Source organism: Lathyrus oleraceus, chromosome 3 (genome assembly GCF_024323335.1).
Source record: "Lathyrus oleraceus cultivar Zhongwan6 chromosome 3, CAAS_Psat_ZW6_1.0, whole genome shotgun sequence".
Classification (NCBI taxonomy): Eukaryota; Viridiplantae; Streptophyta; class Magnoliopsida; order Fabales; family Fabaceae; genus Lathyrus; species Lathyrus oleraceus.
In genome coordinates, this window is record NC_066581.1 from 334,874,517 (window position 1) to 334,889,326 (window position 14,810).

Genomic DNA, 14,810 nt, shown 5'->3' on the forward strand with positions numbered 1-14,810 from the left:
GATCCTTTCGAGTGGCTTTGTTTAATTTTCTATAATCAATACACATTCTACTTCCAGTAACCACTCTTTGTGCTACAGATTCTCCTTTTTCATTATTCACAACTATGACGCCTGTCATACCCCAATTTTGTCCGGGCATATTTAAATTTTCATAGAATTGATTTCATTTTTATTTTGCATCATATGCATAGCATGACATGCATTTCATCATAAATAAAACCTAAAATATCAATCAGAATGAATTTATTGAAAATACAGACAAATTGGTTAAATCGTTTCTCAAGAACATGCAAAATTAGCGGGTAAAAAGTTTCAAAATTAAAATTGCAGACACCAGTATTATTAATCTACGGTTCACGTAGTTTAACATGGTGTGCTCATTGTATTTTTCGGCGGCTGTTTCGGTTGCGTTTTGACCCGCCTGAGCCTTTTAACCAGTGTAAATTTATTTCAAAATTTGAAGAAATGCTGTATTTTTTCAATAAGTATATTTTGTGCTGATCATTTTAATGTGTCCAATTTAATTTTTCAAGAGTATTTGTGCCCGACTTTTATTCCTTTTTGGTCCGTCTATTGTTATTTTCATAATCAAGATATCATTGGAATAAATTAGAATTAATTACATAATTAGTTTGAATTTATTTTGATGAATTGATTCTATTTTTTAAAATTAATTGCTAAATACTTTATAATTTTCGAATTTCAAAAAATGTATAATAAAGTTGCATGGTATCCTTATAAAAATGCCAGCTGGTATCCACTCATAACCTCTCACGTCTCACACTCTCCCTCTCACAAAAAGACTCTCTTAACACTCACACCTCACCGTCTCTTCTCTCAACACCTCACCTCCACTGTTCACACTCTTTTTCCCTCACACTTTCTCTCTCACTGTTACTATTCATCTGCCCCTTCATTGACCTCATGTTCCCCATAATCCACACAAATCGCTCTTCTCTCTCTGCTAACAAAAAAAGAAGAGAAAAACCTCCATTAAACATCCAAACCCATCCACTGCTATCACCGTCGAGCCGCCTTTGCCGACGAAATCCACCACAAAACCCCCATCAATCTCGTCGCGCCACCGCCGATAGCACCTCACAAAATCCATCACCGAATCCACCCTCTTCGACTCACACACATCAACGCACCACAAAAACAACGACGCCTCCGTCCAACAATCGATCTCCATCGTGCAAATCGTTTCCGTCAATAACTCATCATCGTTCCGACGACGCATCCACCAACAACAACCGTCTAAATTCATCACCACCACCGTCAAACCACCACGTGCCATCCATCCGCCGCGACACCTTCCTTCGTAACACAACCAACCACCGTCACATTCGCGAAATCGTCTTCACACTCAACCCAATCGTCGCCATCTCCACATCAAAACTCCGCCTCACCTCCGTCCTACACCCACGACCACCACACGCCTCGCCGTTCACCTTCTTCCACTCATCACCGCGACTCCTTTTTACTCCTCTCCACCACCGATCTACTCAACAACGACACCGTCGAGGTTCGCAATTCAGATTATCCGCAGAAGTTAGGATAAGCAAATCGGATTCAAACACAAAGGAGAAGTTGATGGAGGGTTAACAAGCTCGTGGCGACACCACTGAAGCAGTACGATTGCAAAATCTAAAATAAATCAAGAAAATTAAAATAAAATTAAAAAAATTAATGTGTTAAAAAATAAGCCATACTATTATAAAATATTAATAAAATTATATATTATATTAATAAAAGATAAAAATTATGAGTTTAATGGCGATATATTTATAATCTAAAATAATTTTATGTCATTCAATAAAATATATATCACATTATTATATTATATGAAATTTTTAATTTTTAATTTGACTTAACATAATATTCTATAATCAATAATTAATTGTGTAAAATTAACTACATATTTTCTAAAAATTATTAATAATTTTAAATTTTAGTTAAGATTTTTTTTGGGCTTTTTTGTTATTGGACTTACACCTAGGCCCATTAATTTCACTATAAAATACCAAATTTTTTTCCAAACTCATGTATTTTGATTGAAGGAGCAAACGGTGTATCCCTTCCTTTTCGGTTTCATCGCTTAAGCCTCGTTCCTTCTTGATTTACGGTGAGTTCTTGTTCTTTCTTCTTGTTTCGCTTTCAACTGCATGATTTTTCTGGTAGTTTTCAATTGTCTATGGTTTGTATTCTTTATGTTGTTGGGTTACGTTTTCTTTCTCTTAAATTTTGAAGAATCTAAATCAAATGAAAAGAATAGTTAATTGTAATTTTATATATTTGTATTTGAGATCTGATTTGAATCTCAATGATTTCTTATTCAGATTTAGGATATGTTTGATAGATGGTTATTTTATATTTTTATATTTGAGATCTTACTTGGATCTCAATGATTTCTTTGATGAAAACAACGTCATGAGATCTATAAGAGTGGTTTGTCTTACACGTTCTCATCGATGCTATCGTTATTTAAGATTTTTTTTTAAATAACCATGTTTTTCAAAAAAAAAAACGAAAATAATCAATTTTTCAATTTTTTTCTCCAAAATAACCATGTTTGGGGAGGATGCGCCGGGGGAGTTGGCACACCCCAAAAAATAAGAGGAGGCGCCAGATGCATAGGCGCACATGCATTGGGCCTGCGCCAATACAGTTGACGCCTATGTGTTTCTTTTAAAAAGAAATTTTAATTTTTCAGCCAACAAGAATCAAACACGTTACCATTGCACCACAGACCATTCATATTAATTTGTTTCATATCATATATATAATTAGAATAGATTAATAAATTAATTAAATTTAGTTGGACCACGTGCATGAAATTCTGCATTGGGCCTGCGCCACAGACCATTCATATTAATTTGTTTCATATCATTAATAAATGATATATAATTTATTTATTTATAAAATTAATTTTAATCTAAATTTGTGTAAAATATCATAAAGAAATTATTATTTATGACGAAGAAAGTATCTCATTTAAGTTATGCACGATTTTTAAAAAATAATTGATAGTATTTATTTTATTATTAAAATAAATCTGATTTATTATAATGTTTTATTTTTAAAAAATATATTATTCTTTTTTCATTTTATTAAATTTTATCTCTATTCTTTAATTTTTAAAAATATTATATATTAATATATTCAAATTAATATTCAATTATATTATGTTTTATTTTATAATGTATTTATATTTTATTAATTTTTTATATATTAAATATTTAAGTATTATTTTATATAACTTAGACATGTATTAATATATTATATTATTTATAAAAATTAATATAATATTTAAAAATATATTATATTTAAAATAATATAATTTTTCAATTGTATTTATTATAAATATTATGAAGTTTTATTTGAATTTTTGTGTAAAAATTAATATAAAAAATAATATGTTTAAGGTTGAATAATTCAACGCATAATACAATGTAAACAACCCTATAAAATCCAAGATAATTTGAATTGATGTATTTAATATCGAATAATTTATTTTTGATGTATTTAATATCGAATAATCCATTTTTGGTGTATTTAATATCGAATAACCCGTTTTATCAGCTATACATACTCGGTCGAAAGGTGTTGGATAGTTTTATATTGATTATAAATAAATTATATAAATATTGAAGAATATAATTCATATTTTTAAGATATTAAAATTTAAAATAAAAATTTAGTGTCTTTCTCTTATGATCTAAGAACAATGGCTCATTAAATATACGATGAAACAAATTAATATGAAGGGTTTGTGGTGCAATGGTAATATGTTTCACTATTGATCCAAAGGTTGTGTCTGGCGCCTCCTCTTATTTTTTGGGGGGTGCGCCAACTCCCACGGCGCATCCTCTTTCAAACATGGTTATTTTGGAATTTTTTTTGAAAAGTTGGTTATTTTCGTATTTTTTTTGAAAAACATGGTTATTATAAAAAAAAATTCAAGATTTAAGATATATTTGAAAAAGTGACCTATGAGAAGTGATAAATATTTTGATTTTATTATTAGAATTTTTAAATAACGGATAGAAATTAATAAAATACAATGAAATTTATTCAATCTTATTTTATCTAATCTTTTATTTATTTTTATTTTATTTGATTTAGATTATAATTTATCAAAAAATTATTATTTTTTAATTGTCACATACAAAGTTTAAGGTAATATTAATTACAATTTTGTTAAAATTACTGTTGAATAATTATTACAGAAAGAGAAACTAAAATAAATGTAATAAATAATTAAGGGAATTATAGATAAAAGAAGGATTATTGTTTAAAAAGTAACAATAATTATACTTGAAAAGGGACGGAGAGAGTATTAGTCAAAGACTTAAACAATGACATGAAATCTATATTTCATTAGTTCTTTTCCACGATTCAATTTATATTTTATCTGTATAGTCGATTTCACTTGGTATAATAAGATTTTGGTTGTTATTATTAGAATAAATTTCAGTTTTGGTCTTGTATCTTGTGGTTCATTTTGGTCATTTAATTTAAAAATATATCATATTAGTTCTTTAACTATTCAAAATGTATCATGTCAGTCATTTTTATATATTTAGGTATGAAAAAACTCAGAAATTATTCGCTAACTCTACCGCTATTTGGATAAAAAGATTAAGAAAGTATTTTATATGAAATTCAAAAGATTAATTCCACTTAATTAAATTTGACTAGTTTTATATGAAATTCAAAAGATTAATTCCAGTTAGTTACATTTTTTAAATAATGACCGAAGACAGAGTAGTATTTAAGTAACATATTACATATACATTATTTGAAAGTGACTCATATTTTCTACCTTATTTGAAGGTGAATCTCATATTTTCCTTTTGTAAATGTCAATTGCTTGTAGTTGGATTGTTTGTCTCCGGTGGAACAAAACGTGAAAAGTATGTTAGAATTGTTGGATGGTAGAGATATGATGATATGGTCAAAAGAGACAGCTTCCAAACCTTGTGATGAAAAGTCATCAAATCATAGTCTTCAAAATCAAAGGCACGAAGTTCCCATGATGTTGAATTCTAGTTCTAAAAGTTCACTGGTATGTATACATATTTACTTTCAACTATCATAATTAGTTTTTAATATAAGAGAATATCATAATGTACTTTAAATATTTATTAGAAGAGTATACAAGTTTTATCTAATTTTTAGGTAACATCTCTCCCGTTAGAACTTGAAAATCATAAGATTGGTGGAAATGGGATACTCAAAAGGTATATATACAACGATATAAGATGTGGTATAATTAACAAACAAAAAAAACTGAAAACTTTCATGTGTAACCGATTCATATATTATGTCAATCGATTGCACTTTACTACTGACTTCAGTTTTTAACTAAAATTTCCAGAGTGTAATTTATTGACATAATATGTCAACCTATTGCACTTTATTATCAACTTAGTTTTTAACTAAAACTTTCAAAATGTAATTTGTTAATATAATATGTCAATCTATTGCACTGACTTGAATTGTATTATTTTCTCAAAACACCACCTTAATTCAAGTTCTCCAAGTTTTCCATGTCTATGTTCTTCTTCAATCTCTTGAACACTTCAATTGTGACTCATTTTATCCTTAAATTGACCACTCTATCTTCACTTCTACAATACCTCATATCAACCTTTCTTCACTAACAAGTCTTTCTCAAGTATTGAAACCTCATCTCAATATGTTTTTTTCTTCCATGTGAAATTGGGTTCTTAGCAAGGTTTATAGTGAAAACTTTATCAACCATGAGCGTTACAACGTCATCCTCTTCGTTTCCCAACTCCTTCAAAAAATTCATCAACTACACGACTTGGCACGCACACAACGAAACTGTAATGTACTCGACCTCACAAGAAGAGAGTGCCACTACCAGTTCCTTCTTCGAACACCATGGGATTGATGTTTCACAGAACATAAAGATATATCCAGCTTTGGACTTTCTATCATCCTTATTTCCCCACCAATTGGAATCGATAAATTCGCGAGTAAATTTCATTTTCTGCCCTTGTCCATTGCGGGAAAGAGAATTCCGCAGGCAATAGATCCTTTGACGTATCTTAGAATCCTCTTGACTGCTAACAATTGAGACACCTTCGCTATCTCCACGAATCTACTCATAATATCGACGCTAAATACCAAATATGGTCGCCTAGTGCATAAATAATGCAAGGATCCAATCAGCCTCTTCTTCAAGTGGTCCGTTCAAAAACGCAAATTTCATATCCATTTGGTAGATAGACCAATTGTTGTTATTTACAACAGAAACAACTAGCCTAATGGTTTCAATTCTAGCCATAAGTGTAAATACCTCTTCAAAGTCTATGCACTCTTTTTGCAAAAATTCCTTTGCTAATCGAGCTTTATGCTTGACTATTTCACCCTTGGGATTTGTCTATACTTTGAAGACCCATCTTACACCAATTGACTTCTTTCCTTCTGGTTGATCAACTAACTCCCAAGTCTTATTCTTCTTAATCAGTTTCAGCTTCTCCTTCATAAAACAAATACATTTTGGATCACTCAAGGCCTCTTCTATTTTAACCGATTCAGATTCGACCATAAGTGTAAAATAGATAATCACTATCGTCATTGATTTCGTTATCTCGGAACAACTCACATTCTTTGAGTATAGCAGGAAATTTTTTGTTCCCTGATGATCTTCTAACATTTCCTTCCATTCGGGTTTCAATGGGGCTGGTTCTGCACCTTATAGCAATGCGGGAACAAATTTCTCACTAGTGTAACCGGTTGACATATTAGTGCAATCAGTTGGACTTTGCTGCACCTCTTTAATTTCGTCGAAAATGTCGTCTTGACTGATCATAATCCTTCTATTGTTGCATCATACAACTTGTAACCACCGATAGAGTGATACGCTACAAGAACCATCAATTCTCCCTTATCATCCAACTTCTTTCTAAGTTTTCCCGATACATGTCGATATGCTACCGAACCGAAAACTCTCAAGTGACTCAGATTCAATTTAATTCCAGAACATGCTTCCTTCGGTGTTATCTTCTCATTCTTCTTTGTCGGACACCTATTCAATAAATATGCAGTTGTGGACACCGCTTCTCCCCATAACTCTTTCGACAAGTTCTTCCCTTTCTTCTCATTATGTTCATGATTGATCGATTCTTCTTTTCATAAACACCGTTTTGCTGAGGTATATAAAGTGATATTACCTCGTGTACTATCACTTCTTGACCACAAAACCTTCAAAAGTCATTTGAGACATATTCCCCTCCACCATCCATTTTGAGAACTTTGAGTTTGTGACCGCTTTGCCTTTCAACTATGGACTTGAACTTCTTAAACACTTCAAGTACCTCGTCCTTTCTCTTGATTATGTACGTCCATAATTTTCTACTATGATCACCAATGAATGTGACAAAATATCTATTGGCACCAATCGAATCAACTTGCATTAATCCGCACACATCCGAATACACCACCTCAAGGTGACAATTGGTTATAAACCCAACATCGTTGCTGCAATTTTCTTTATGTTGCTTCAATTGCACACATTCTTCACAAATTTTAGTCGGTATGTTAATCAATGGTCGTCTGGTAACCATCTTGTTCCTTTCTAAGACGTTGAGATCTCTAAAGTTGCTATGTCTAACCCTATAATGCCCTAACCACTCTTTTCTACTAGTTGTAAAAGAAGACATCTATGCTCCATAACCTTCAACTCAACTTTGAAAGTTCTATTGGAAGTCATAAGAACTTTTAGGATTAAAACCCCATTTGTATCCATAATGTGTAACATCTTGTTCTCCATGAATCTTATTATTCTTCTAAAGTAATAGGCCAACACTTAGAAGATTACACTTTATTCAGGGGGATATATAATACATCCTTTATTAAAGAATGTCCATCTTCCCTTCTCTCTACCGATACATCACAGATTTCTTCCGTCGTCAGAGTGGTATCATCCGCAAATGTAACCTTGTTCTTCATGACACGATTGATTGCAACAAAACAGTCTTTCCTTCCTGTCATATGCATTGAAGATCCGAAGTCCAAATATCATTGATCGCTACACTGCACTGCTTCGTTCAATGTCAGGATGATGTTTTCTTTACATGTAACTGGTTGGCATAAAAATGCAACCGGTTACACTTTGGTTCTGCAACGTTTTTCAAATTGTTATTGTTGTCTTGCAACCTGTTGATGCTACATTCTCCTTATGCGATCATGAGAAAGAGTGTGTTCTCCTCATCGAACACTTGCGTGCAACTCTAGCTTCATCTTCTTGAGATTCTTTCTTGTTGGTATTACACTCTCTTGCAAAATGACAATGTTTTTGACAAATTATAGCACTACACATTGCTTTTTTCCACCATCCTTCTTCCTCTTCTACCTCTTACATTGCCACCTCTAGAGTTGTTTGATCCAGCAAGCCTATTGCCATTATTTTCACCCTTTAAGAGTGTTTAATTTTTAGAAGTTTAGGATTCTCTTCCACCAAAATTCTAAAAGTTCCCTTACCTTTACTCATGGGAAACTTTCCCTTCACCTTCTTGTCTCTCTTATTGAAACGAGCTTGCAAAGAGATCTCCTCCTTTGCCTTATCAACATTCATTTCCTTCATTCTCTGTTCATGTGCTTCAAGAGAGTTCTGCAGCTCCTCTTTGCTCATCGTTGCAACCTTCGATTTCTCAATTGCAACCACCACATTGTCAAATCTTGGCGTCAAAAAACACAAGATTTTCGCGACAACATACTGCTTTGTAATTGTTTCTTCCTAGTATCCAACATTTGTATGATACCCAGTGTCATACACTTCTATGCCACTCATACGACACATGTTAAAAAAGTTCAACAAGTGTCTTAAAATAATGTTTTTTCCATTGTTTTGACTTTTGACACTCTTTAAATCAATGTTGGACACCCGTATAATTAGTCATACGACATGTGTTAGACAATTCACATGTAGATTGACAAAAAAGAAAGAGAATGTAAGGTAGAAAGAGAGGAAGAATTTAGTAGTTTGCATAAAAAAAAATCAGGAGCGGGAGAGTGCTCCAATATTTTTCATTGGAAGACAATCTATTTTTCATTTGAATGATGTAGATTAAAGGCTATTGATAATGAATGTGATTTATCTACTACGACATGTGATGGAGCAGTATCGAATGTATATACAAAGATTTGCATTTAATTTTTCTTTTTTAGATGACATGTGTGATAGAGTTTTTAGAAAGATTTTGTGAAAAGTCCTACAGAAAAAAAAAAGGGGTTAGGATTGTCTATTCGAACTATCTGAGATATGTATGAGAAAGTATTAGCTAGTGTGCAGACATAAGATAGAAAAATAAACGATTTTTCCATAACAATAAGATTGCACCAAAGTTCAATCCTAAATTTTTATTTTTTTATTTTAATTTTGACTTCTCATGGAACAAATTCAAGAATTGTTATGAGATATGTTTTGCATATAATATAATCCTACTCCTACTTCGAGAATTGATGAAGGATTTAAATGAAAGGTTACCGTCTTAAAGACAAAACTTAGATATCAGATACACATATCATATCCATATATCATTGCTGCGACGAAACAGAACATTCATAATAGCCAAAACTCTAAAATATTTAATAGAATTGTTATTTAAAAGCCTTATTATTGATAGAGTGTTAAGAACACTTTCTCTAACACAAATCAATAAAAAAAAGACAATATGTTATTAATCGTATTCATATTATGAGTAATAGTGTTTCTCCATAGATTTTATTAAATTCTTTTTCTCAAGATCCTAGTAGATATGTCCACTTCATTTAGTTTTCATGCTTATAAATAATTACTACTATAAGTTGAAATTATTTGTTGAAATGCAATAGAGATGAAATTTAATCTAAGGATTAACTTTTCATAACTCTATCATAGAGACTCAATCAAAAACTTGATATAACAATCTAAGATACTGTTCGTAAACAGTTTTTAGGTGTAACAGAGTCGCAATTATTTTGTTTTATTTTTTATTTCAGAAGCGGAAATGTAAGCAATACATAAATGGTGGTAAATTTGCTACTAGTTCTAAACTTGTCGGCAAAAAGAAGTATGCTACAGACTATCCCAAAGATCCAAAAAGAAAATCATATTCCCATGCTCAAAATAATCGGATAGAATTTTGTGCTATTTCTAGACAAGACTATTCTCACCTAGGTGACGTCGAAGATTATGCGAAGCTACCAAGTTATCTTAGGAATGAAGAGAGTCTTTATACTCATGTTAGAGATTTAATGGAAAATAATTATTCTTATGGTATTGGGACATCAATCAAAGAGAAATTAAAAGAAGACGACATGGAATTCGGTGACTTTCAGAAGAAATTTTTACCTGCTAGAGGTAAACATCTTCCAAGACCATTTATTCCGGTTGGACCTAGGTTTCAAGCCAAAGTTCCTAAATGGGAGGTCACAACCAACATAAAACAATATAATAGTGATGATTGTTTGAAGTGGTTAGGCACCCAAATTTGGCCAATACCTTCTTTATCTAGAAATAATGCAAAAAGTATTGGAAAAGGTAGGTCTGACTCAAGCTCGGGTGAGAATCTTGAATCAGTTGACCGTGTTAAAAAACATGGTGAAGCTAGAGTGCTTAAAATCGAAGGTTAATGACGCCTTCTCAAGTAGGAAGTTTGATAACAAGAAAGATGTTTCAAAATTATGGATGGTGGAAAATGAGAAGAAATTTGAATCTCCAGTAAAATTGAATCTACTATCGAGCGACACAAAATTTTGATAGTTCACCGTGGAATACTTTCCATCCAAACCTATTGAGTGCAGGTTGAATTACTATTATAATATGGGTAATGCTAACTTGTATTCCAAGTATGCAAGTTAAGAGATAAATAAAATAAAAAGATCTTAGAAATTGTGCGGTAAATTTAATACATATTCATAATTAATGATTTCTATTGTTTTTTCAATAAAAAGATTCTATTTGTGAATTTTTCAACTTGTACTCTTCGAGCATAAATTAGCATTATCCTTATAATATATTCATCCTTGAATAAATGACTACAGAAGAGAATGTCTCCCTTTGACGCAATTGATGATGAATCAAAGTGATAACTATGAGATTGAAGGTACATGTTCATGACTATGATTTCAATTGACAAAATTATTGCAATGTTGAAGATGTTATGAGCTCCAATTCTAGCTCATGCATCTTCACTTAAAAGATGTAGTAGTCGTGGAATGTGCTCTAGATTCTTAATAGTTAAGTCTTTATAGTTAGTGCATCTATGATATTTTAAGAAATATAGAAAAATTGATAGAAGTTTTGTACATAAATTTATTGTTGGGAGTTATGTTTTTATTGTGGTTAGTCCTTAGCCGCATAATTGGGTTATTTAATTTGTTTTATTGCTTCTTTTGTTTTTAGATTTGAAGTTGAGTTTAGTCTCGCATTGATTTTATACCATTGAATTAGGTCTAATCTATTATTTCAATATGTTATCATAGCTTATCTTAAATCTCTTTTGTTGGACTTTCTCCATTATGCACACCTTCAGGGTCATTAAGGCCGAAGTGCATTTAGGTCGAAATGTTAGAAGATGTGTTGAGCTTTTAAAAATTATATTGTTTCTTCCATTTTTCAATTTTCTTTCTTTTTATTTGAAGTTTTTTTATTTTTTTCGCCTCCAAACTTGCGAGTTTGAAGGGAATAGAAAGAAAAAACTCGGATGGAGAAGAGCAGAAAGAAATCTTGTACAATGTTTATTTAAAGAATGATTAATAAATATTTATTATTAATATGATTTTAATTTTAAGAGTATTCTTAAAACATATATTGATTTAAAAAATTTCATTTAATTTTTCTAGAATTTCCTAAATTTCTTTCATTTTTTTAAAAAATTGTCCCATTACATAGAAAGAAAATATAATTTGTTATTTGTTTAAATATACTTTTGATTCATTTACTTTAATTTGTCTAATGTTTTAGTTTCCCTATAAAAAAAAAGTAAGTTTTAGTCAATCTATTGAATATTTTTAGTTCCCATCAAATTTGCAGAGGTGACAGTAATGTGACAATGTCACTTGACACCACATCACATTAAAAAATTAATTTAATTGTGTCATATGGACACAAATTAAAAATAAAATAAAGAAATATTATTTTGAAAATTGTAACCTAATTTTAATAAAATTATATAATTGATTTTTTCATTATTTTCTTCAATACAAATTTTTTTATAAATGAGTTTTTTAATTTGTGTCACTAGGATACAAATTAGCATTATTCTTTATACAATTAATAAATTTAATGATATTTATTAAATAATTAATATGTGTCATATATAGGGTATAAGTTAGCATAAATTTAATAACATTTATTAAATAATCAATATGTGTCATATATAGGTATAAGTTAGCATTATCCTTACTATAATTAATAAGTTTAATAATATTTATTAAATGATTAATATGTGGAATATGTCAATAGATAATTGATAAATGGATGTTAAATAAATAAAATGTTTTAAAGGGAGTGTGAATTGAACTCACCCTCTAGAAGAAAATGGGAAAGTGTTTTGCCATCTAAACCACAACAGAATGATGATAAATATATACACTGCTTTTTATATAACCTAAAATAGAGTTTACATATACTCCTCAAATCACATTCATTCATCTTCTCCTTTCACACCATCGTAGCATTGACGAACTTTGTAGTCTGATAAAGTTATGCATCTCATAGAGTAACGATTTCAAAACTACACAAATTTTCAAATTTGAAACAACCATGCACATCATAAAGCATAATTTTTCAACCTTTTCACACAATAATATTATTAGAACTAAAATATACAAATATGCTTGACAAGTTAGAATCAACCATCAATGTACATGAAAAGTTTAACAAAATCATAGCAACATGAAACATGATCTGGACAACAACATCTGAAAAATCATAAGTACATGAATGATGTGGTATTCTTTTTTTGGCAGTAATATTTGTTCATATATGGTATCTTTCTTTGACAAAATGATGTTTAACATTATCTTATAAATTGAAGGAGAATGTTTCTTTGACAAAATGATGTTTAACATTAACTTCAAATTTTGAGCAAATTAATCTAGAAACATTCAAAGACACCTTATTTTGAGTTCATATGATCACTCATGTGTTTTGAAATGTAAGGAAAGTCCAAGTACACAACCCTGCTCCAAGTGGTTTGACCAAAAAGTCAACATTTGAAGTCAAGGTTCCAAGGATCACAACTCCTTCAATTCTCAACACTTTTGAATGATTATTTTTGCATATGACTCTTATCAACATCCTTTATAACTTGTCTTTACATGAGAAAAGTAAGTTATGCTTGGAGGATCATCAAAAGTTTGGAGACATTATAGGTCATTTGTGGACTTAATGAAATTTGACCTATTTTCAAGTGATTTTTTCTCAACTTTCAAAATTCATAACTTCTTCAAATTTCAACATTTGAGGCTGATTCTTTTTGCACAATGTCATTTGTGATGCGCTTTACAAGTTTGCTTCAATGATCAATGTCAAATTATGCTTGGAAGACCATGGAATTTATTGAGACATTACAGGTCATTTTCAACCATTGGACACTTGAATTTTTCTAAGTTACATAACCAGTTTTTCATGCCAACTTTTCAACATGCCATAACTTTGTGCTCAAGCATTAAAATGAAACCTTTCTTGGCACATTGTTAACACATTGTAAAAAGAATGGGACTAAAAAGCCTCCTGACTAGGATGCCCCATTGGGTTGAACTAGTGACTTAGAACTAAAGAAATTACCATTTTTCGAAAATTGAACTTCAGTAATCTTAATTCCAAGCCAAATTAGCATGTGTTTTGGACCTAAACATGTTTAACCAAGTATCCAGAAGTTCATTGACATTTGAAACACATCATTTGGCTGAGTTTTAATGAGTTATAAGTCACACTTTTCTCACATTAAGATCAAATTTGTTTTGCACGAATTCAACATCATTCCACACGTATTTAGATCCAACAACATTTCCTATAAATAGAGGAAGCTACTGCATTTATTTCCAAGTTTTTAAGAGCCAAGAAATCCCTGCTGCAACTTGAAATTTTCCAGAAAAAATCAACTATTGTGTTTTGAATTGCAACTTATTTCAACCCAATTTCTTGATTCCATTAGCATCTTTGGCATCCTCTAAAGCTTTTGCAATAATTCCCAAGCTTTGAGACCTTCTGAACTGCTCTAACCAGATCGAACTTATCAACTTCTGATCATCATTTATGACAAGGTAGTTTTGAGCACCATTTGAACTCAAACAAGTTACCATAATGTAGTCTTTCACCCTCTAATATTTTCCCCTAACTTATCTGGTATTGATTGATCGTGTTCATCATTTTATTTTATTTTTCGTGGCTTGCTTGCTTCTGAAACTTTTCTGAAATTCTCCGTGCTCGATTTAGATAAATGAATTTGGAACATAAGGTTGCATTTGGGATAAGAAGATGATCACAATGGTGGTGGTCTCGTGTTCTGAGTTTACCAAATGATGAAACTCCGGTGAGAGTCCACCGGAGAAGATGACCAGAGTGTTTCAGGTCGTCAGAGTTTTGGCAGACACATTAGACAAATGAAATGTTTTCATTGACTCATTTTGAATTGGATCCCGTGTGTTATTTGTATTACATTCTATCGTGCGTCCTAACTTAAGGAGTGTTGGATCTGCCACGTCAATTAATGAGGTGTGATCCAACGCTCCATGCTTTTCTGATTTTTAATTCTTTTTTTTTTTTAATTTTTAATTGTTTTTTCTTT

The 14,810-nt window shown here is 31.0% G+C and overlaps 1 protein-coding gene across 1 annotated transcript; it reads left to right on the forward strand.

Moving 5' to 3' along the window:
- The first annotated feature begins 1,994 nt into the window (after positions 1-1,994).
- LOC127127498 (AT-rich interactive domain-containing protein 1) lies at positions 1,995-10,990 on the forward strand. The gene is made up of 3 exons (XM_051056691.1): positions 1,995-2,125; positions 4,880-5,068; positions 10,015-10,990. The coding sequence occupies exons 2-3, from the start codon at positions 4,919-4,921 to the stop codon at positions 10,645-10,647; spliced, it is 783 nt and encodes a 260-aa protein (XP_050912648.1). The 5' UTR covers positions 1,995-2,125; positions 4,880-4,918; the 3' UTR covers positions 10,648-10,990.
- Positions 10,991-14,810: the final 3,820 nt, after the last annotated feature.

Excerpts from the sequence above, each read along its gene's own strand:
- LOC127127498 (XM_051056691.1), top strand. The coding sequence starts at position 4,919 with ATGTTAGAATTGTTGGATGGTAGAGATATGATGATATGGTCAAAAGAG. Across the intron at positions 5,069-10,014 it reads CTAGTTCTAAAAGTTCACTG|AAGCGGAAATGTAAGCAATA; the intron begins GTATGTATACAT and ends TTTTTATTTCAG.